Consider the following 23,770-nt stretch of genomic DNA (forward strand, 5'->3'; position numbering starts at 1 on the left):
ACTGCAAGGAGATCAAACCAGTCAATCCTAAAGGAAATCAATCCTGAATATTCATTACAAGGACTTGGGCTGAAGCTGAAACTCCAATAATTTGGCCACCTGATGTGAAGAGCCGACTCATTAGAAAAGATCCTGATGCTGGGAAAGATTCAGGGCAGGAGAAGCAGTAGACAGAAGATGAGATGGTTAGATGGCATCAACAATTCAATGGACATGAGTTTGAGCAAACTCCGAGATAGTGAAGGACAGGGAAGCCTGGTGTGCCGCAGTCCATGGGGTCGCAAAGAGTTGGACACAACTGAGTAACTAAACAGAAAAGGCTTTAATCACTCTTTAGTAGCTTTCATTTAAGAGTCACCAACTACTCTAGATTTATACTGAATGAGTTATTTCTTAATAAAGCACTTAGCCTAGTACCTAGCAGTTGGCATAAGTGTGAAATTGTTATTAATATGATAATCCTAGAGTATAATTAAATTTCACAAAGAAGGAAGATTTCCAGTTGGCATTTAATGAAGCAGTTATACTGGCACAGAGATCTCTTCTATAAGAATCTTCAACATGGCACCAAAAACTTTCTGTTGGGTATGCAGAGAAACTAAGGCCAAGATGGAAATAAAACAGAGAAGCCTCTTCAGAAACAGTCTTCCTCTAAAAGTTTGCATCATAAGGAAAAAAACTCTAACTCTATGAGGTGATGCTGCTGCTAAGTCACTTCAGTCATGTCCGACTCTGTGCGACCCCATAGACTGCAGCCCACCAGGCTCCCCTGTCCCTGGGATTCTCCAGGCAAGAACACTGGAGTGGGTTGCCATTTCCTTCTCCAATGCATGAAAGTGAAGTCGCTCAGTCGTGTCTGACTCTTCATAACCCCATGGACTGCAGCCTACCAGGCTCCTCTGCCCATTGGATTTTCCAGGCAAGAGTACTGGAGTGGGGTGCCATTGCCTTCTCCTGAATATTGACTAAACTTATCATGGTAACCATTTCACAATAGGTAAGTACGTGAAGTCCTTCTGTTGTATACCTTAAAACTTATATCTCAATAAAACTGGGGGAGAAGTCTCCCATAAATTCTCAGAACATTTTGAAACCTATTTCTTTGATTTATGCAATTCTGCCAAGTGACTGTAATTATGTACATGTCTTTTTTCCTCATCTAAGCTGTATTCACATTCACTCATTCAACAAATATTTATTGAGCTCCATTACACACCAGACACCCTTCCGCCCTTCCCAGTGCTGGGGACATATCAATGGGCAAAATAAAAATAGCTGTCTTTGTGGAGCTTATGTAGTTGTTAGGGTAGACAGCATAAACATAATATATAAGTAAATTATGTAGTCTGCCAGAGGATGATAAGCCCATGGGGTAGAATAAACCAAGATAAGGGAATGGGGCTCACAATTTTTTTTAGGTGGTCAGGATGAATTTCATGGAGAAAATCATTACCAAAAGGAACTGGGGTCCAACTGAGCAGAGTTCTAGAAGGTGAGTGGTGATAGTGACTATCACAGCTCAATCACCAAAAATCTAGCAGAGTTCCCTGCATGTGGTAAATAATCAATAATTGTGTGCTGATTAAATAAAGTTCAAGGTCTTATCTAAAACAACATACCAAATTGAAGACTGGACAAGAATGATTTGTCTTTAGCATGTCAAAACTATGATTCCTACTGAAGCACCAGTGTCAGAGCCTTATCCCTAAAAGAAAACACTAATCAGTACGAGTACAGTGGAAGTTATTAAAAATGACTATTACCCTTGGGGGAAAAAAAGAAAACATAACAATGTCTCTTCAAGAAACTGATTTTACTAATCAGCCTCTCATTATTTTAAACTCAGAGTCAGCATTTACTTTCCACAGTACCCTTACATATTTATGGCAACTGGTCTTGACTTTCTGACATAAAGTATATGTGCCATGATAAACACATTTGTCAGAAGGGACTTTGTCTTTTTATTTAATTTTAGGTATAAAATGACAAAGCTATCTCAAATATCATGCTTGAACTTAGTGATTAATGCATAATTAGATCATACTTATAACATGTTTCTCAGTAATAAATGATATTTTAACTTACATACAGCAAAGTTAACACAAGCAAACTTTTTACCAATAAATTATTTCACGCAGGTATATGCTTATGAATCTATTTAATTGTTCAAACTGTGCTAGAGAATACATATTTTGGAGTACATAATTTGTTAGATTTAGTTACAACAGAGGTGATTTCAATGGGAATTTCTTATACTGTCCTACTTATCAAAAAAACTTTTATCATTTGCTCCCAAATCTGTTATGTCAAAATGTATTTTTGAATTATACATTTAATTATGTCACTTTCAGCTAATTTATTTCATAAATATTAGAGATCTGATTTTAAATTATTTTATGAATATTTCCAAAACATGTTTTCCAATTATTATTTTTCTAGTGAAGACAAATAATTGACCTATATTTATATATAAATATTCTCTGCACAGTGATATTTTTTTAAAGAGAATAGTAAGGAAAGTGCAAAAGCTCAGGCTCTCCAGGGCAAAGCCAAAAAAAAAAGAGCAAAATTTAATTATGCCTCCTGATTTTTTTACTTTTTGAATTTTATTTTCTCCCCTTGTCTATTTTTTTAAATGCTAGAAATTTACCTTAAAAACATTAACAGTGTTACTATTTCAATTATTTGCCAGTGATAGGGGTGCGGTAGTTAATTTTATATTATCCCCACCCTCAAAAAATCATGGTTTCAAATTCATCAGGAGTAAATATACTAACTACCTGGGATCAAAATGGAGAGCCCTTCAAGATAAGCAGTTGTGCAGTGAGCATGACCTGAATTAGTCAGGATAGCAGGAATCCGGGGTCAGAGCTGTTTCCACCATTTTGGTCAGACCATGATAATTGAGTTTGACCCTGTTTGTGTAGCACTTGTTTCTGTCATAGGTGTAACAGGTCTCAGTGTCTCTATCACAGATATTGCTCTGGCTGGCAGTAACTACTTGATCTTCCAGCTCCACTTCTCTAGTGTCACATTTTTTGCACCTGAAAAACAAATACACGCATTAGACACTCCCCATCAAGTGTTGTCTCAGAATCTGAGTGACTATACATTGCTATCCAAAATCAGTTAGTTCTGACAAAGGAGGACTCCTTTCAGACCAACTTCTCTATAATACAGAATCATTTATGTAATTTTTCAACCTTTAACTGAAAGTAAGCAATAGAATTAATATATATGATTGTGTACACTATTCAGTAACTTCCACTCTGTTAAATTTATTCCCAACTGTATTGCAGGGTTAAATTAATTATTTACAGTAATGAAGGAAGGTGTTTTTTTAAATTTTGGATTCTATGGTTTCCAAAGAAACAACTGCATGTTAATGGGTCTGAATTATTGAACTAAAAAGACAAATTGGTCCTTCTTGCACTAATGAAAATAATTTTGTCTTTAGAATAAATTTAGAGCTAACCTTTATTTATAAAATTTTATGAATTTATGATGCCTAATAATTAACATGGGCTTCCCTGGTGGCTCAGACAGTAAAGAATCCGACTGCAGTGCAGGAGACCTGGATTCAGTTCTGGTGTTGGGAAGATCCCCTGGAAGATAGCATGGCAACCCGCTCCAGGATTCTTGCCTGGAGAATCCCCATGGACAGAGGGCCCTGGCAGGCTACTGTCCATGGGGTTGCAAAGAGTCGGACACAACTGAGTGACTAAGGACAGGACAGCACAGCAATAATTAACATATGAATTAATGTATTCAAAAGTTCAAATGATATTGGTAAATGTTTATACCCCAATATGTTTTCAAAAACATTCTTACTGACAAGCTTAATGAAAAGTTATTGACTTAGGTATCTTTATTAGTGTGAAGGAAAATCTCTTACAGGTCAGACAAATGGTACACAAATTTGGTTCTCATTGGTGAGGTAGGATCAGAGATATTCTCCCTGCTGTTCAGAGGCACACTAAAAAAAAGAAAAAAAGAAAACGAAGAATAATGAAATTAGCAGATACTGCTGTTTTTGGTAATAGGTATATTGCTAGGACAGTACTTACTATTTCATTCAGACATTTAGGACATTTAGCACTCTATAAACACTCTTTAGTAACACTATTACTCACATTTCACAGTAATTGCTACATTTTAAACAACTGCATTCAAAATAAACCTCACAACAACTCCTCTGTCAATTATCTTTTATTACTTGGTAAATCCCTCCTTTTCCTTTAAAAATAAGCTCAAGTTTTACTTTCTCTGTGATTTTTACCTCGATATCATTTCCACCCCTCAATAAACTTCTCATCTGTAGTCTCATTAATGTTTCATATACCTTTACTATACTGCCATATTGTAGTTGCTTACCTACAGAAAAGCTGTTTCTAGATTCTATAAATTCCTTGAGCCAAAAACACTTACACATCCCAGTGCCTTGCTATAGGTGTGTCATACAGAATATGTCCAATATTTGTGAATGAATGGACAGACAGATACTAAGGATCACATTTTAGAAATGTAGTAGTTACAAATCAGAGGGGTTGGTGACCTATCCAAATTCATACAAGTACTAAGTAGCAAAGCTGGAACTGGAATCCAGACCTTTTGATTTGGAGGTTTTCCATGAAAAATTAGATAACATATCGACTAGTTCAGGTGATTTCATTAACTTTTACATTTTTTCATCTATGTCATCATTCCTCTTCACATGCACTCCTCCCTACCAAAAGATCCCCCCAAACCTCAGGTTTTCCTAACTCAGTATTTAGCAACATTATCCACATATGTATCCAAGCTAAAAAGTTGGATTCTGTCCCTCAGTCTTCCCTCTCTGTCACCACCTAGGTCTAAATCCATCTCACAGTTCAACCGGCTCTAATACTTGGCATCTTTGAACTTGATTTAGGACACCACCCTTCTCTCCTAATTTGTAGCAGTACCTTCCTTCAGTCTTGACCCCTCCCATGCGTTGGCCACATTATTGCCAAAATAGTCTTTTTAAACTACAAGCCTAACTTCCTTCTCTGCTTAAAGCCTACAGTGTCTCCCCACAGAAAACAAGGTAATCATCAAGATGGCATAGAAGGCACTGCATGACGTACCTCTCACTCTCCAGCCTCATCTCTCACCATACCACTCTCGTTACACCATGTGCCAGATGGAAACCTCACCACACCACCCTCTTTACACCATGTGCCAGATGGAAACCTCACCACACCACCCTCTTTACACCATGTGCCAGATGGAAACAACTGTTTGCTATGGTACAAAACTAACCAGGATTTTCTCATCTCTAAGTGTGAAAGATAACTAAAACAGTAATAGCCCTACCATTTACCAAAAACTTATAGTCTGCCTGGTACTATGATGAACATGTTAACCTCATGATCTCATACAATTGTCACAGAAACCCTGATTCCTTTTCTTGGAATAATCTGCTTCCCCTATCAACCCTGTCATCACCCACACACATTTCTACCACTTACTCCAAATACCCTCTCCTTCCTCCCCCTGCCTCTCTCCACTTTCCGCAGGGACTGGCCTTGGTGCCCCGCTTTGGGCTCCTGTAACATCCTACACCTATTCCTGTCACTGCATTTACAATATTGCATTGTAATCGCCTTTTCCGTTATTTATAGTTTCTCACTAGACTGTAAATTCTTTGATTGCACAGGCTGTGTTTTATATAAATTATTCTATCCCCAGCTCCAATCCTCAGTGGCTTTCAGAAACACTCGATAAATATTTCTCAAACTAATAAATGAATGAATGAACATATCTATTCTTTATTATATTACAAAATCTCTAGTAATATCAGAAAATGCTTTAAATAATGAGAAAAGTAAGAGAACAGACACATAGGAGAGTTTCACTGGGGACTACTGTTCTGAGTGCTTTTATATATTATCACATTTAATCCTCACAACCCTATGAAGTATACGTGCATATATACATACCTATACATATCTCTTTTTTTTTCAGTTTAGGGAACAGGCTCAAATTAGTTAAGTAACTTGCCCAAAGTCATAACATCATTAAGTGATGGAGTTGGGGATAATGCCATAATGACACAGCAATGATAATAGAACTTTTAGAAAGAAGATTAAAGAAGCATCAATATACATCAGGGAAATGGCATGAAGTTACTGAACTGCCTGATTTCAGTAAATAAAATATCATAAAAAGGATCATGTCATTAAAAAAAAAGATAAATCAGAGAATCCTGGAGTATCATTTTAAATCTACCCTTGGAGATTTAAATTTAAGAGAGATACTCCTCTTCAACACTGTGAAGAGTGTTGCCAGTGTCCTTGATGCCATTAGTGTCATTAGGTGCCAGTGTCATTGATGCCATTCTCTTAAGATACACGCTTCTCCAATTATTCTATCCTTAACAGGGAACTGGGGCTTCCCTTGTAGCTCAGTCAATAAAGAATCTGCCTGCAGTGCAGGAGACCCAGGCTCAATCCCTGGGCTGGGAAGATCCCCTGGAGAAGGAAATGGCAACCCACTCCAGTATCCTTGCCTGGAAAATCCCCTGGACAGAGGAGCCTGGTGGGCTGCAGTCCATGGGGTCACAAAGAGTTGAGCACGACTGAGTGACTAATACTTACTTACTTAAGAGGGGACTAAGTGGTATAGACTTGAGTGGTCAAAGAAAACTTGCTCAAGGGAGTGATGTCTAAGCTGAGACATGCAGGCTGAAGAGTTAACCAGGCTGAGAGGGGTGCAAGAAAGAGTCCTTCAAGGAAAGGAACTAGACTGTGCAAAAACAGAAGAGGAAGAAAGAGGTACTGCAACATACTGAATTTTTAAACCGAAGATGAAAAAGAAGTGGCCATGGAAGAGCTTAAGAGTTATGCTGAGCACTGTAGGTTAGGCTGAAACATTCGTAATTTATCCCAGTAACAACATTGGGGGAACCAGCAAAAGCATTTTAGGAAGGGTAGCGGCATAATGATAACTGGCACATAGGTTACATGGATAAATAACAGTAAATATTTTTTGAAAATGTGCCAAGAACTACATAGTCTTTCAAAGGAATAGATCTCAATTTATCTTTACAATAACCCGATGGATACACATTATTTTCCTATTAATATTTAGAGATGAGAAAGTTCAAGTTTAGAAGGGTTAAGTAACTAGCATACCATAGCACATAGCTACTAATATTTAGTGACAGCCAGAACTCAAAACAAATTCATAAGCATATTATACTTCTCCTATTGATTACATGGGATTGAATGCTATGTTCTGTTTCCATAAGAGGTATTTGATTCAGGAGGGAAACTATTTAAAGTAGTAGAAGTACTTCACAAGGGAGACATTAATGACTGGACCAATAGAAATCTCAGTTCTTAAATATTATTAATGTTCTTGCTGTTGAATAAGACTCATAGCTTATAACTTAAGACTATGTGTGAAATGAAATGAGTATCTGAAGTCCAACATACAAGTAGAGATGAAATCAATGTAGTAAATTTAATTAGTCTACCATACTTTTATGCAGACAGATGAAGTTGAATACAAGGTGAAGTACTTTGTGGTCCATATATGGTGCAAAACAAACCTTTTATAATTACCTCAAGTTTCACTTTGAACTGATCAAGGGCAACTATAAGTTCTGATTCAAACTGAAATAACTCCATATAAACAGGGCATGTTGATGACTAGATCCGAACCTTCAGTTATTATTTGATGTAGCTGACTGGTTTTAGGTTGCCTGGAGACCTCTATCTCTGCTCCCAACTACATAATTGGCTTAAGTCCATTACCCAGGTTTAATCTCATGTAAGCTGTTATACGGGCTTCCCTGGTGGCTCAGAGGTTAAAGCGTCTGCCTGCAATGCAGGAGACCCAGGTTCGATCCCTGGGTCAGGAAGATCCCCTGGAGAAGGAAATGGCAACCCACTCCAGTATTCTTGCCTGGGAAATCCCATGGACGCAGGAGCCTGGTGGCCTACAGTCCACAGGGTCACAAAGAGTCAGACACGACTGAGTGACTTCACTTAAGCTGTTATACTCTTAGGCTTCCCAGATGGTGCTAGTGGTAAAGAACCCACCTGTCAATGCAGGAGACACAAGAGACTTGGGTTCTATCTCTGGGTGGGGAAGATCCCCTGGAAGAGGAAATGGCAACCCACTCCAGCATTCTTGCATGGAGAATCCCATGAACAGAGGAGCCTGACAGGCTACAGTCCATGGGGTCACAAGAGTTAGAAATGACTTAGCAACTAAACAACTACCACCAAGGTGTTACCCACCAGAAAGAGGAGCAAAGATATAGGTATCACATGCAAACAACCACTAACATCAGAAAGTATCTGCTCACAAAATGAAAATATGAAGCATGAAATACCACATACATAATTCTGATGTTTCTCTCCACAATGTCTTGACTAGGATCTTCAGCAGAAGGGATGATCCTGGAAGTAATCCGGGCACACTTACATTTGTTGTCAACAAGAACAATCCTTTCATTTTCATCTTGGGCTTGAAAGATAAATATTTTAAGAAGAAAGGTAACCAAAAGTCTAATTTCATACTTTGTATCAAGTTAATTTATCACCCTCCCCAACAGAAAACTCAAGTGTTTTGGCTGATCAGTTTCAGCTTTCTCCATTTGTTCTCTTTCCTAACCTAAAGTCGGAGAAGGCAATGGCACCCCACTCCAGTACTCCTGCCTGGAAAATCCCATGGACGGAGGAGCCTGGAAGGCTGCAGTCCATGGGGTCGCTGGGGGTCGGACACGACTGAGCGGCTTCACTTTCACTTTTCACTTTCATGCATTGGAGAAGGAAATGGCAACCCACTCCAGTGTTCTTGCCTGGAGAATCCCAGGGACGGGGGAGCCTGGTAGGCTTCCGTCTATGGGGTCACACAGAGTTGGACATGACTGAAGCGACTTAGTAGCAGCAGCAACCTAAAGTAGCTAAGTGGAATCGTACAGCATAGTGAAGGAAATACAAATGAACTCCAAAAGGAATTTTCTCATTTTTCCTTGGACCAGTCTATGGGAACCTGGAACTGAAAGAATTCTGGTTTTAACCAAATGCTTTTAATGGAGGCACAACCCTCTGAATGATAGAGCTTTGTAAAAAAAATTAGTGCCAAACGCCAAAATGAGAGAGAAAACATACATCTAGACTAAATTTCTCTCAGACTAGAGAAATTTATTCAAAAGTGAACAAATAAACCAGTTTTTTATAATAAAAACACCCTTCCTAAACACCCATTCATACTTTTTTTCCCTATGCTAAGAACATGAACATTTTCCCCAAGATAACCTTATTTTGTAAGACTTTAAAATTCTCCATTAAAATTTCCCTAAACTTAATTATATTCTTTCTTTTCATAATAACAATCAGGTTATCATGGCATAATGATTTAATCCATTAAGTGCAATATTTATTAATATTTCTTATAAGACTTATTTTTAAAGATATAGTATCTATAGACATAAAGTGCTATAAACTTGCTAAAACAGTCTAGAATATGTTGTTAGGTACAAGTTCTATTTAATATAATATGGATGTGTACAGAAAAAAACAACAAATGAGCGAATACACAAATAACTATTAAAGCCATAACTGTAAATGTCAACATTTACTGTCCAATATGAATACTAGATAAAATGTTGGTAAGTGCTGCAACGAATTAACAAAATTTCTTATTATCTGTACTTAGATCAACTAACAGATATTTGAGGAAGTAACAATAAATAGCTTTATTTGACAGTGATAATTAAACAATAATAATGATGTTAAATATCTTTTTTATTCCTATAATTTTAGTTAAGTGACCTTTAAAATTTCCTTCCATCAAATCTCAATTTAAAAAAAAGACTTAGCACATTAATTCAAGTTATACAGGTTAAATGATAAGGAAATAAATTGTAACTGGACATCTAATTATTCCTGATCTCAGAGCAGAAAGGACCTAACTGCAGTATTTCAGTCTTAATGATACAGTCATTACAAAAACAATTTAAGATCATTGTTATTGTACTTATAATTGTTTTAAGTACTTTATAATGCATTATTATGTCCTTATTCATAAGTCCTTGATAAATCTTCTGATAAAAGTCTTACGGTATTGGAGAAAAACCATTATGAAGCCAATGTAAGATAATGATATAATTTTTAATTTTTGGAAAAGAGTAAGGTGATTTAAAAGGTGTCCTCTTCCCTACTCCTGTATTAGTGACTTTTAAATGCTTTTCTCATTAAAATACAAATAAGCAGGCAATACCTGACCAAAAATATAGGTGGAGTTGAGTATGTGATGACTATTAAGTCTCAAATAGAAAATACATATGTTTTGTTTATGGCACATATTATATTTTCTTGCCAGAAACCTAGTGGGAAAGTATCTCTACTGTTATTATATAAGAATACTAGGTAGCCTAATATACCTACCAGGAAAATTTAAAAATACATTTAATTCACCAAGACTTTTAAGAGTCTAACTTCTGTTTCATCAACAGGAAATATTTTTCCTAATATACCTGTTATTATAGACTATGCCTTACTTTATTCCAAGAGCACCTGAGACAGAAGAGGTGGCTCAATAAGTATTTGTTAAGCAACTTAATTCAGTTCAAGTAAGAAAATAGACTTAACACATACTAGTTATGAATGTAATGAGTTTACCAAAAAGGTGATTCTCTTATACAGGCAGAATAGGAGACTAGATAGGAGTGTGGGCTATGGTGTCAGATGGCCTGAGTTCCACCTACCACATTGCTTGTTGTGTGACCTGAGCTAAGTTACTTCACCTCTTTAAACTTAAATGGGCTCAAGGATATGTCAGAAATAATGATAGTACTTACCCTCGAGTGGTTACTGTGAGAATTAAATGGAATATAATATGTAAAGCAGTTAGCATAATGTCTAAACTATAGTATGTGCTCAATAAGTTACAGATCTTTTATATATAAATGGCTATATATGTTCCATGTATATGTTTATAGGTATATAAATATGTTCATAAACACATGTATTTTTATATATAGGTACATATATTATACATGGTTTACTACTGCTATCTTTTATTTTTAATACTAAATTAGTGAAAAGTATATGTAAAATTACTATTGTTAATTACATCATACTGTTCTGAAAGAAAAATAAGCTCAAAACAAAAAAGGAATAAACTCAGTAAGTCTTAAAATAACATATATCAAGTTATATCATTTCTAATTCACATACCTTTCTAGATGAAAATTATTAAAACTATACTTTTATATTCAGAAAATAATCCATTTTCTACAAAAGTTTGAAAAGTTAATAAACGAGATAACTGAAGTTCAGTCATCAAGTTCCAGGAAATTTATACAACATTAAACATTGTTAAAGGGTCATAGTAAATTTGTAGGCTTGGATCCAGGAAAGTTGTTAGAACTAATACCAGCCTCTTTGGGGAAATAAAATCCCAATGCACTCTATACTGTATTTACAACAATTATTACTTCATTTCTCCAGACTATTAATTTGAGACACTCAAGGAGAGAATTCTGATTTTCAAGATTCAATATGGGTATTTGTATAGTATAACTATCTATACTTATCTAAAAATTATCTATTTTCTTATTTTCTAGGTTTTAATAGGCAGACATATAAGAGAAAAAAGAATGAAAAGAATTAGTGAGTCTTGTCCATGTTAAAGACCACTGCCCATACAAAGATTAAGACATGTTAGAAGAACATAGCCAGCTAGCTGTCCAACCAAAACACAAACATAAATGTTTAATCTGAAGAACAGATCTGTATTCTATTTTTCCTTTTATCTGGGTTCATGCTCAAAATACCACATACCTGTCACAAGAACAGCCTTAACAAAAATGGCCAGGACTCCCCCAAAAAGCAAACAATTCTTCATCTTGACTTCACTTCTTTTGAAAAACTGGAGCTAAGAAGTCAGGGTTAAGGTGTGTGATCTATAAGGAGTGTGCAAATGATGGGGCTTCTGCTTTCTTAAAATAACACTCCAGGCAGCTAACAAACTAAGATCACAACTGCGGTTGAACTCTGTAATTTAAATGCTGCACTGGAAAGATATTATGGCTCAGATTTATGTAGTTTCTTCCAAAATATCCCCCAAAGCCATGTTCTGGGTGCAATCACTTTTTATTTTACATTTATTCTATATAATTAAATCAAAAGATTAATCATTTCAAAGCATGAGCCCATTAAGAATGTTCAAACAGGGATTCTCAACGTTATTACCTAGATAATAACATATTCAAATGATATATAATATGGTGTTTGTTGTACCTGGAAAAATTAATGAAGCAGAGAGAAGGAAAAGGAAATAATTAAAGCCCTTTAAGGTTCCAATTGTATTTTATGTCAACTTTTTCTTTCAGTCCTTACTTAACAGAACTATCAGGTTTAACATATAACTTACAGATTATATCTATAATATATACATTATCTCATTACTTTCAGTTATTTCACAAATTCAAACTGGCAGTTAGAAACTGTTGGATGCTGGATATCTGTTGCATGTTTCAATTTGACAGTATTAAAGCAGACCCTGTATTTGCTTACCCAATCATACCTTTCAGAATTGTAAACCCATGAAACAATGCTCATTTGAGATGTCTCAACAGAAAACTGAATCACTGCAGTATTTCTTATAATTTTTTTCATTAATTAATGTTGAAAAAAAAAAAACTGTGATCTTTCATATAGGGCATCTCCCTACCTCCTACCCCAACAGCCTAGAATAATGCCTCTTGGGCAGGGTCGGTTCCAAGAACATGCTGGTTATGTTTATATACAATATCAAATCTATGTTACTTTTGATTTTCAGCTCTCTGATTTTTTAAGGATCTCCTAGAATTTTGAGAGTTACTAAAGAAATACTTCAGGGCCAGAAGTAGGCAAGTGGGTTTAAGAGCTAGAAGTAAAAAACTAGCAGAATGAATGCTATTAAAAGCTAGCACACAACTGTACTCCTTTAATTAACACGTACTAAATGACTAGAACGAACAAAGTGCCAAGCACTAGAGTACACAATATTATTGTACTGTCAAACCTTACTCTCATCTTAGTTTCTACCTGCATAAGACTTAGAAACTATTCAGGGTTAAGAAAAATATACCAAATTCATATGAATAATTATATCTGTTAGAAAAAGAAACATATGAAAGCTCATTATTTTAGTGCATGGTCAGGATGTCAAAATAACTATCAACCACTTAAAAGTCTTAAGTGGTTGATAATTGTGCTGGCATCTAAATAATTGATTTATTATAACACACACAAAAAAATACACAGTAAATAGAAGTTAGCTGGATACGTTTTTAAGCCATTATTTCCTTGAAAAATAAACTCAGGTAGACTGCCTTCCCAAAGGAAGTTGGATAAATCCCTGGAGACAAATTAAACCCTCCCCTCCCCGACCAGAAACATATTTTTTATAAGAGCAAATATTGACATATAATTACTAAGCTAAAGAGGCACTCTGTATTTAATATTTTTATTCTTTCAAACTTATAGCTTTGTAATTCTATTATATAAACCATGCATCTATAAGAAATTATTTTTTAAAAGTGTGGACAGTGCCAAGTAGCACTTTTGCCACCAGTCAAGAGTTACACATGTAATCTAGGGTCAGGACAAGTGTTCTGTCAAGTGTGGTATAGGATCACTTGAAGTATTAGTCAAAATACATACTTTCTGGCTACACCCAACCAGAACTTTCGGAGATGTGGCCTTGAAATGTGTATTTTTAAAAAGCCTTCCAGCTGATTTGGAGGTACACTAAAATTTGAAAATTGGTAGACTAAGAAGCCTGTGGAGGAGGAGAGCAACTAGCAGCATTAACTATGGAAGAGCAAGAAGTTAATAAAGGTGTTTTCTTTGTAACAAATGGGCTTACATTGAAAATCACTTAGCTGAGGCTTCTATTTATCTGTATCTATGTTTTACAGGTGAATTGTCTCATAACCTTTTCAGTAGGTCTGGTTTAATTTTTAAACTACTTCATCTCTGGTTTTGTTCTTCCCACTGAAAAAATGTAAACAGCCTCATTCAAGTAAGTTAAATAATTGGGAGCTTGGCTCAATGTTCTCAATTTTTCACCAAAAATGGTTTATTTTTCCACATTTATATATAAAATTCTTACAGTAAGATTTTCAGTGATAGATTCATTTGAATGAAAGAGATATTATGGTAATTTAGTCCCACCTTCTCTCAGCCAGCTGAAGTTTTGTTTCAATTTCCTATACAGCAGACAGGCTGAGTTTAGAAAACCATCTGAAAAAGGTCAAGGCTTCACTTCCTCTGTTCATAGCTTTTTATATTTAGGATACTCATATCGTGAAGAAACACTTGATTCTCTTGAGACAGAAAATACACACTTCTTGTTGTCTTACTATCTCATTGACAACTCCTGTTCAGGATCTTGCTGAATTTTCCTTTGAATCTTAAGGTTGATCCTCAGCCTTCTCTTTTCTCTTATCCTCTCCTTAACTGATTTTATCTTACCCCATGGCTTTGAATATGACATGCTGTGATCTTCAGATGTGTGACTGTAGACTTTATCTTGCCCACTGTGCTGCAAACTCCTGTATCCAATTTTCTTCACTGGGCAGTCTAACAGGTATCTAAAACTTCACCAGGCAAAACAGTACTCTTGATGACCAAGCCACCCTCACACTTCCACTCCCATCTCTTTCTGTGCAGGCAGACGCTTTAACCTCTGAGCTACCAGGGAAGCCTTTCTGTCTCTGCTCTTCCTCGTCTCTGTAAATAGCACCTCCATCTCCCACCTCCATCTAGGTTGCTCAAGACAAAATCCTCTTCTTTAATTAGTTTCTGTTCTTCTCCCTCACATTCAATTTGCCACCATGTCTTACTTGGTTTTATTTCCAAAATACATCCCAAATTTATCTAATTCTCTCCGTTTTCACTGCCACCCTAGTTCAAACCTCCATCCTGTTTCCTAAAAGTATTAAAATAGCCTTGTAATAAAAAGTTATTTTTTTCCCTTTGCCCCAGAATTGGCAATGAGGGCTCACAGCTAAAAGGGTAAAGTACCTTAAATTCTAGAGGGAGTTAGATACTTCCTCCAAGACTTAACAAGAAGCAACAGAACTCAACTTACTGCTATCACTGCCCCCAGTACTCCCAGCTACCTCCTCCAGTCCTTAGAGAACTTTGGAGGGAAAAGAGGAATGCTATCAAAAAAGCTTATGGAAATAGCATGGTTTGTGGTAAGAGACTTTCCTCCTTTTACTTTTGAGAGAGGGCAGGATAAGGTTTTCTTTTCTCCCCAAAGTAAAGTGAGGGAGAGGATCAAGAAAATAATGAAATCAGGGACCCTGCAAGAAGGGGAAATTGAGAAACAATACATATAACAATTCAGAGAAAAGCTTCTGAGTCTAACTGCTTGGGTTCACCACACAATCCACCACTTAGTAGTTGCGTGACACGAGGCAACCCTTGGTCAAATTGCTCAACTTCTATGTTTCATTTCCTCTCTCTATAAAATGGGGACAATAATAATTCATAACACATATTTCACAGAATTGTTGTGAGACTTAACATATACTGCCACATATAAAGAAGTCAGATCTTGGCATCTGCTAAGTGCTATATCAGTTCAGTTCAGTTCAGTCACTCAGTCATGTCCAACTCTTTGCAACCCCATGGACTGCAGCACACCAGGCTTCCCTGTCCATCACCAACTCCCAGAGCTTACTCAAACTCATGTCCATCAAGTCAGTGATGCCATCCAACCATCTCATCCTCTGTCATCCCCTCTCCTCCTGCCTTCAATCTTTCCCAGCATCAGGGTCTTTTCAAATGAGTCAGTTCTTCACATCAGGTGGCCAAAGTATTGGAATTTCAGCTTCAGCATCAGTCCTTCCAATGAATATTCAGGACTGATTTCCTTTATGATCGACTGGTTGGATCTCCTTGCAGTCCAAGAGACTCTCAAGAGTCTTCTCCAACACCACAGTTCAAAAGCATCAATTCTTCAGCACTCAGCTTTCTTTATGATCCAATTCTCACATTCATACATGACTACAGGAAAAACCATAGCTTTGACTAGATGGACCTTTGTCAGCAAAGTAAATGTCTCTGCTTTTTAGTGCTATATAGGTACTAGTGATTATTATCATCATCATAACCATTATCACCAGCACTATGTTGGTCACTACTTGCTGGGTTGAAGAAAATGCAAACTGAACTTGGGGCTATTGACTGCAATGAAATTTAAGGAAAACACTCCTGGGAGAGTCTGACACATCCCCTTGGGATTGCAGGCATGTAGGAACATGGAAACTGATATGGGCTTCTGTTACATGACCCTTATACAGTATGCATGAAAATATCCAACAAATCTATAGGAGTAATCAAAACAGTAGGGCACTGGCATGAAAAGAAACACAGACTACTGGAACAGAAGGGAGAACCCAGAAATAAATCCATATGTATATGGTCAACTAATATTTGACAAAAGAGACAGTAAGTCTCAATGGAGAAACACTAGTCTCTTCAATAAATAGTGTTGGGAAAACTGGGTACTCATATGCAAAATAATGAAACTGGACCCGTTGTATTAAACCATTCATAAAATTAATTTTAAATGGATTAAGGACTTAAATGTAAGACTTAAACCTTAAAACTCCTAGAATAAAACATACAGAAAAGAACTCCTTATAATTGTTCTTGGCAATAGTATTTTGGATATTACACCAAAAGCACAAGCAAAAAAAGAAAAAAACAAACATGGACCATCAAACTAAAGAGTTTCTGCACAGCAAAAGAAACAATTAGCAAAATGAAAATGCAACTTAATGAATGGGAAGAAATATTTACAAACCATGTATTTGATAAAACGTTAATATATATAAAATAAAGAAGGAACTCATACAACTAAATGGCAAAAAAAATATGATTTTTAAATGGGCAGAAGATTTAAATACACATTTCTCTAAAGAAGGCATATAAATGTCCAACAAGTACATGAAAAGGTGCTCAAGATTGCTAATCACCTGGGAAATGTAAATCAAAACCATGAGAGATCACCTCATAACTGCTAAATATGGCTATTATCAAAAAGATAAGAGATACAAATGCTGGTAAGGATGTGAAGAAAAGGAAAACCCTCATTTGATCTAGTAAGCCTACTTCTGGGTATATATCCAAAGGAAATTGAACAATGATCTCAAAGACATCTACACACCCGTGTCCACTGAAGCATTATTCATAATAGCCAAGACATGGAAATGATCTAAGTGTCCACACACAGACAAATAGATAAAGAAATGTGATAAATATATTAAGCTTACACAACATTATATGCCAATTATTTCTCAGTGAAGCCAGAAGGAAGAAAAGAATATATATCTAGAGTTTTTCGGACTTGGAGGAGGAGGCAGAAGACACTTGGGAAAAGTGTTTTACTTGTAATAGCCTAAAACTGGAAGCAACCTAAATGTCTATTTTTAAAACTGCCTGTGAATGCAGCTTTAAAACAAATGTGAATGAGCTGTTGCTACATTAAGTATGATGTTAGGCTTTCCTTGAATGCCCTTTACCAAGGTGATGAAGTTCCTTTCTGTTCCCAGTTTGCTGAGACTTTTCTTCTTTATCAGAAACGTATAATGTATTTTTTTCAAGTGCTTTTTCTCTGTTGGATGACCATATGATTTTCGTTTTTTAGTTTGTTAGTATGGTAAACTGCACTGATTTTGACAGTTTAAACTAAACTTGCATTCTTGGTATAAAACCCTCTTAATTATGATGTAATATCCTTCTTATAAACTGATGAGCTCAACTCACTAACATTTTGCTTAGAATTTCCATTTTTATGTTCATAATGGATATTAGTCTGAAATGTTCTTTTCTTATAATGTCTTTGCCTGGTTTTATCAGGATAATGCTGGCCCAACAGAATAAGTTTAGAAGTATTTCCTCCTCTCAATTTTCTGGAAGGGTTTATAGAATTAGCAATATTTTCCCTATGTTAGGCAGATTTCACCAATGAAGCCATGGTCTAGAAATTCTCTCAAGAAAGCAAGCTGGGGCAATTGCAAAGGTCTCCTCATCTGTTTTCTATTTCTCAGAGATCACTATCCTTTGTGGCCTAATGGCCAATGTCTTAAAAATCACTTTCATAGATTTTGTCAGCTGTTCCAAGCAGGAGGATAAATCTGGTCTCTACTATTCCATTTTGTTTGAATTAGATGTCAAAGACTTGAAATTAACAAAAAAGCAGGCCTATAACCCCCTTCATGGACTATAGACTTGCCATGGTGAAAGAACTTGCATAACTCAATGAAGCTATGAGCCATGCCATACCACAGGGCTAATCAAGGCAGATAGGTCATATTGAAGGGTTCTGAGAAAACATGGTCACTCACCTACAGCAGGACATCCTAGACTGTGAGGTCAAGTGAGCCTTCGGAAGCATTACTACAAACAAAGCTAGTGAAGATGATAGAATTTCAGCTGAGCTATTTATAATCCTAGAAGATGGTGCTGTTAAAAGGCTGAACTCAATAACAGCAAATTTGGAAAACTCAGCAGTGACCACAGGACTGGAAAAGGTCAGTTTTCATTCCAATCCCAAAGAAAGGAAATGTCAAAGAATGTTCATACTATCATACAGTTGTGCTCATTTCACATGCTAGCAAGGTTATGCTAAAAATCCTTCAAATTAGGCTTCAGCAGTATGTGAACCAAGAACTTTCAGCTGTACAAGCTGGGTTTGGAAAAGGCAGATAAACCAGAGATCAAATTGCCAACATTCATTGGATCATGGAGAGAGCAAGGGAGGTCCAGAAAAACATCTACTTTTGCTTCACTGACTAAAGCCTTTGACTGTGGATCACAACAAACTGGAAAATTCTTAAAGAGATAGAGGACCAGCCTATTACCTCAGAGTCCTGTCTCCTGAGAAACTTGTATGCAGGTCAAGAAGCAATAGTTAGAACCGGACATGGAACACTAGACTGGTTCCAAATTGAGAAAGGAGTACATCAAGGCTGTATACAGTCACCCTGCTTATTTAACTTCTATGCTTATTTAAAATCATGCAAAATGCCAGCCTGGATGAATCACAAGCTGGAATCAATCAAGACTGCTGGGAGAAATATCAACAACCTCAAATATGCAGATAATGGCACTCTAATGGAAAAAAGTGAAGAGGAACTAAAGAGTTTCTTGACGAGGGTGAAAGAGGAGGGTGGAAAAGCTGGCTTGAAACTCAACATTCAAAAAACTAAGATCATGGCATCCAGCCCTATCACTTCATGGCAAACAGAAAGGAAAAAAGTGGAAGCAGTGACAAATTTTATTCTTTGGGGCTCCAAAATCACTACAAATGGTGACTGCAGCCATGAAATTAAAAGATGCTTGCTCCTTGGAAAGAAAGCTATGACGAACCTAGACTAAAAAGCAGAGACAGATATCATTTTGCCAACAAAAGTCCATCTAGTCAAAGCTATGGTTTTTCCAGCAGTCATATACAAATATGAGAGTTGGATCATAAAGAAGGCTGAGCATCAAGGAACTGAATTGTGGGGCTAGAGAAGACTCTTGAGAGTCCCTTGGACAGCAAGGAGATCAAGCCAGTCAATCCTAAAGGAAATCAACCCTAAATTTTCATTGGAAAGACTGATGCTGAAGCTCCAATACTTTAGCCACCTGATGCAAAGAGCTGACTCAGTGGGAAAGATCCTGATGCTGGGAAAGCCTGAAGGCAGGAGAAGAAGGGGATGACAGAGGATGAGATGGTTGGATGGCATCACTGACTCAACGGACAAGAATTTGAGCAAACTCCAGGAGATAGTGAAGGACAGGGAAGCACGGCAAGCTGTAGTGCATGGGGTTGCAAAGAGTTAGACAACAACTTAGTGACTGAACAACAGGCCTATAATATTTTTCAATAAATTCTACTTAAAATTATAGTATCCTTTTTCAGCAGCTATGTTACACTATTGGCTTCTAATAATTGTACAGCCAACTAACATCCTCTTGTAAAAAATATGGATTTCTATAAAGTATGAGATGTAAGTTTTTAGACTTAACCCAATGGTTTACCTGTAAAGAATCTGCCTGCAGTACAGGAAATGCAGGAGACATGGGTTCAATCCTTTGGTTGGGAAGATCCCCTGAAGAAGGAAATGGCAACCCACTCTAGAATTCTTGCCTGAAAAATCCTGTGGACAGCAGAGCTTGGCAGGCTAGAATCCAAAGGGTCACAAAGAGTCAGACATAATAAAGTGACTGAGCATGCATGCACAAACTTTTTTTAATAGACTGCATTTTAGAGCTGTTTTAGTTTCACAGCAGACTAACTACACATTTAATAATAGAAAATGATCAAATTTATTGAATCTTCTTAAAACCTTGTAAGGCAAAGAAAATTTAATTATGGTAACTGGAAGCAATGATTGGGAGAAAAAAGTGATTTCGTGTTTATAACTCATTAAACTATTTATAGCCCGAAACTTTTCTCTACATTGTCTTACCGCCATAACTCATTGTCCACTGAGCAGTGACCTTTTAAAAAGGTAAATGAGATATATATGACTTAAAACCCTTTACTGGCTTCTAATTACAGTTAGAATAAATTCAAACTCATTATCTCCCTCGATTGCCCATAACTCTCCCTTCTACCCATCACCCTCCAGTCACTCCTGGTCAGGACCTTTGTACTCTGGTCTCTCTGCAGTAAACACTTGCCATATCCTTGCATGTTTGGCCCCTCATTACCAGTCAAGTCTCAAGTCAAATGTCATTGCCTTAGAGAGAATCTCCCTGATTGCTAATCATCCTAATTACTAGTCACTGTCATATTACTCTATTTTCTTCATAGAATTTATCATTGTTCAAAATCTTATTTAGTTTACTTAGCATCTGTCTCCTCCTCATTGGAATAAAAGCTCCTTGAGAACTGCATTGTCTTGCTCACTTCCAAGAACTAAGCACAAATGCCTAAAATATATTAACTGAACAAAGGATGAATGGAGAATATCTTCATAAGGTGTTGAAAACTGTGTCTAATTTTAAGTCTCCCCCTACTATTAGTCTCTTTTAGGATAGACTCTATTGTAATATCACTTTTAAATTGTGATTTCCAGAAACGTATACAATTGTCCAAGTGTTATTTGACCAAGTACAAAACATAGAAGGACTATAACATTTTTCAATAAGTGCTACTTAAGATTATAGTATCTCTTTCTTGACAACTATGTTACACTATTGGCTTCTATTAACCAGTACAATCAACTAAAATCTTTTAAAAAAGTGTTTTCAGTGTTTCTGTAAAGTAATGACTTCTTCACATTTAAACAGTTGGGATTTGGGTATGAGATTTAGCACTAGTCCCTAAGTTTTCTCTTACTAAACTCAAACCAACATTACAACCAACTAGAATCTTCTTGCATCCAGGTTTTGAAACCTAGCACATCTATTATTTCTCTCAGCTTCACAGCATCTAGAAACTTGATACATACACCATCAGAATCCTCATTTAAGTCATTAATAAAAATGTACAATGGCATACTGCTAAAAAAATTTCTATGGCTTACACCTAAAGTCCCACTTCCAAGCTTACAAGAATCCATTAATAAACACATTTTGGGTATAGTAGTTAATTTCAAGTTAACTCATACCATCAAGTTATACCATACTATCACACGAACTATAATTCTCCATTTCATCCATAAGGATAACATAGTGCTCAATCGTTCGGTCATGTCTGACTCTGTGACACCATGGACTCTAGCCCACCAGGCTTCTCTGTCCATGGAATTTTTCAGGCAAGAATACTGGAGTGGGTTGCCATTTCCTCCTCCAAGGGACCTTCCTGACCCAGGGATCAAACCCACATCTCTTGAATCTCCTGCACTGGCAGGCAGATTCTTTACTACTTGTGCCACCTGGGAAGCGCAAGGACAGCATGAATACTTACCATAAGTAATCTCTCTCTCCTTTGCCTCTAACTTTAATATTTTCTCCTTGAAAGTCTTCCATAACATAAAAGGAGCCTTGATATCCTGGCATTTTTCCAGTTAAACATTTAAAAGGATGATGGTATTTTTTAATAGGCTTCTTGGCTTTAAACCCAAGAAGTGGCTGAACTCTCTTGATTTTCCTTTTAAAGGATTGAATTCTGCATTCAGTGTAACAATTCATTGTTCCCATTTGTCCTTGAACTTGAAGAACAAGTCTTGGTTATGAACAGTACTGCCCAATCACCTCCAAAAACATAACTTCTAAAATATGTTATAGTTATCAGCAACACAGTCGTTATACCTTCTCTCTATATATTGTATATCTACCTTCTTTACCTTTGAGACACTAGACAATACCAAAGTAACTTTTGAATCAACATAGGAAAATAAACTGAGGGAAGATCCTATTATCACTGAAGGAAAGATCCAAGAACCACTAACTGTGACTACAAAAATTATCTCTAAGAGAAGCAAAGCAGAATAAAGCATTCAAAAGTGGAAAATTCTTTGTGTATTTATAAATAATAAATATATAATTGTTGTCACCTTAATTTTAAACATCTGAGAAGTCCCAAAACATCCCATAGTCACTCAAGATTTCATAAATTCATTGTATATAAAGTTACTCACAAAGATTAAAGAGGGAGTTTTTCTATGACAAATGCAAGCTAAAGCCCTTGATCCACTGTCGTCTGTTTCTCCCATGGAAGGTGAAAGCCTTTCAAGCTGGGTTGTTCTCGACTTCCCAGAACACCTGCAGAGCACTTCTACAAAAGCAACTGTAACTTATTGAGAATCGTTATCAACAAAATTTTAAAGATATGCTTATTAATGGCAAGAAGTAAACAAGCAACCACAATTGTATTTGCAATGCTTTACTTCTTGAATAAGTAGTAGTATCTGTGTGTTTTTTATATTATCCTTGAAAACTTATATATTCCTATTAAATTTAAAATATTTTCACTGCCAAAGAAAGACCAATTATCACTCCAAACAGTGCATGCTCATCTCTTCCCTTTCAGAATCTTAATGCTGGATCTACTTTGCAGATTAAGAATTAAATAATGGCTTCACATTTTGCTTAATGTGAGGTTAAGCAAATACTTAGAATTAAGGACAGAATTAAGAATACTAAACTTTATTTCCAAAATTAACTTCTAATTTTTAAAAGCTTACATGAACTCACTTTTATATGACCAAACATTTGTGCAAACTATTTTGTGTACCTCTTTGTCACTTGACGATTTCATATACCAATTTCCAAAAATTTGATATAGAATACATGTTAACCTTTGAAGTAGTTATGAAATATTCCATCATGTTGATATATTATAGTTTGTCACAAATTCTCTACTACTGCACTGGAATTACTTCATTTCCTATTATAGGCATGCTTCAGAGACATTGCAGCTTTGGTCCCAGACCACAGCAAAAATGTAAGTCACATGAATGCCTTGGTTTCCCAATAAATATAAGTTATGTTTACACTATCATTTAGTCTATTAAGTGTTCAATAGCATTACGTCTTTTAAAAAAGTACTAACGTTAATTTAAAAGTACTTTAGGGACTTCCTGGCAGTCCAGTGGTTAAGACTCTGAGCTTCTACTGCAGGCAGGGAATGCAGGCTTGATCTCTGATCAGGGAACTAAGATCCCACATGCTGCATGGTGCAGCCAAAATAAAAAATTTTTTTAATAGTACTTTATTGCTTAAAAAAAAAAAGTACTAACCAGCATTTGAGCCTTCAGCAAATTGTAATCTTTTTACTGGTGGAGAGTCTG

At 36.2% G+C, this 23,770-nt stretch overlaps 1 protein-coding gene and 1 non-coding gene across 3 annotated transcripts in view; one reads left to right on the plus strand and one right to left on the minus strand.

The window, feature by feature from the left end:
- Positions 1–2,191: 2,191 nt before the first annotated feature.
- JCHAIN (joining chain of multimeric IgA and IgM) overlaps positions 2,192–23,770 on the minus strand; it is a 37,468-nt gene continuing 15,889 nt past the window's right edge. The window contains exons 1-4 of one of the 2 annotated variants that reach the window (XM_068975445.1): positions 11,823–11,931; positions 8,373–8,499; positions 3,896–3,976; positions 2,192–3,044 (exon numbers count right to left, since the gene is read on the minus strand). In XM_068975445.1, the coding sequence (XP_068831546.1) occupies positions 2,840–3,044; positions 3,896–3,976; positions 8,373–8,499; positions 11,823–11,886 (477 nt within the window). In that variant the 5' untranslated portion in view covers positions 11,887–11,931 and the 3' untranslated portion in view covers positions 2,192–2,839. Of the gene's footprint in view, positions 3,045–3,895; positions 3,977–8,372; positions 8,500–11,822; positions 11,932–23,770 lie in introns of those variants that run through there. The other variant, XM_068975446.1, reaches the window with a different exon arrangement.
- Positions 7,817–7,889, plus strand: TRNAC-GCA (transfer RNA cysteine (anticodon GCA)). The gene has a single exon. It is a non-coding gene; the product is annotated as a tRNA-Cys (tRNA).

This window comes from Capricornis sumatraensis, chromosome 7 (genome assembly GCF_032405125.1).
Source record: "Capricornis sumatraensis isolate serow.1 chromosome 7, serow.2, whole genome shotgun sequence".
Lineage (NCBI taxonomy): Eukaryota > Metazoa > Chordata > Mammalia > Artiodactyla > Bovidae > Capricornis > Capricornis sumatraensis.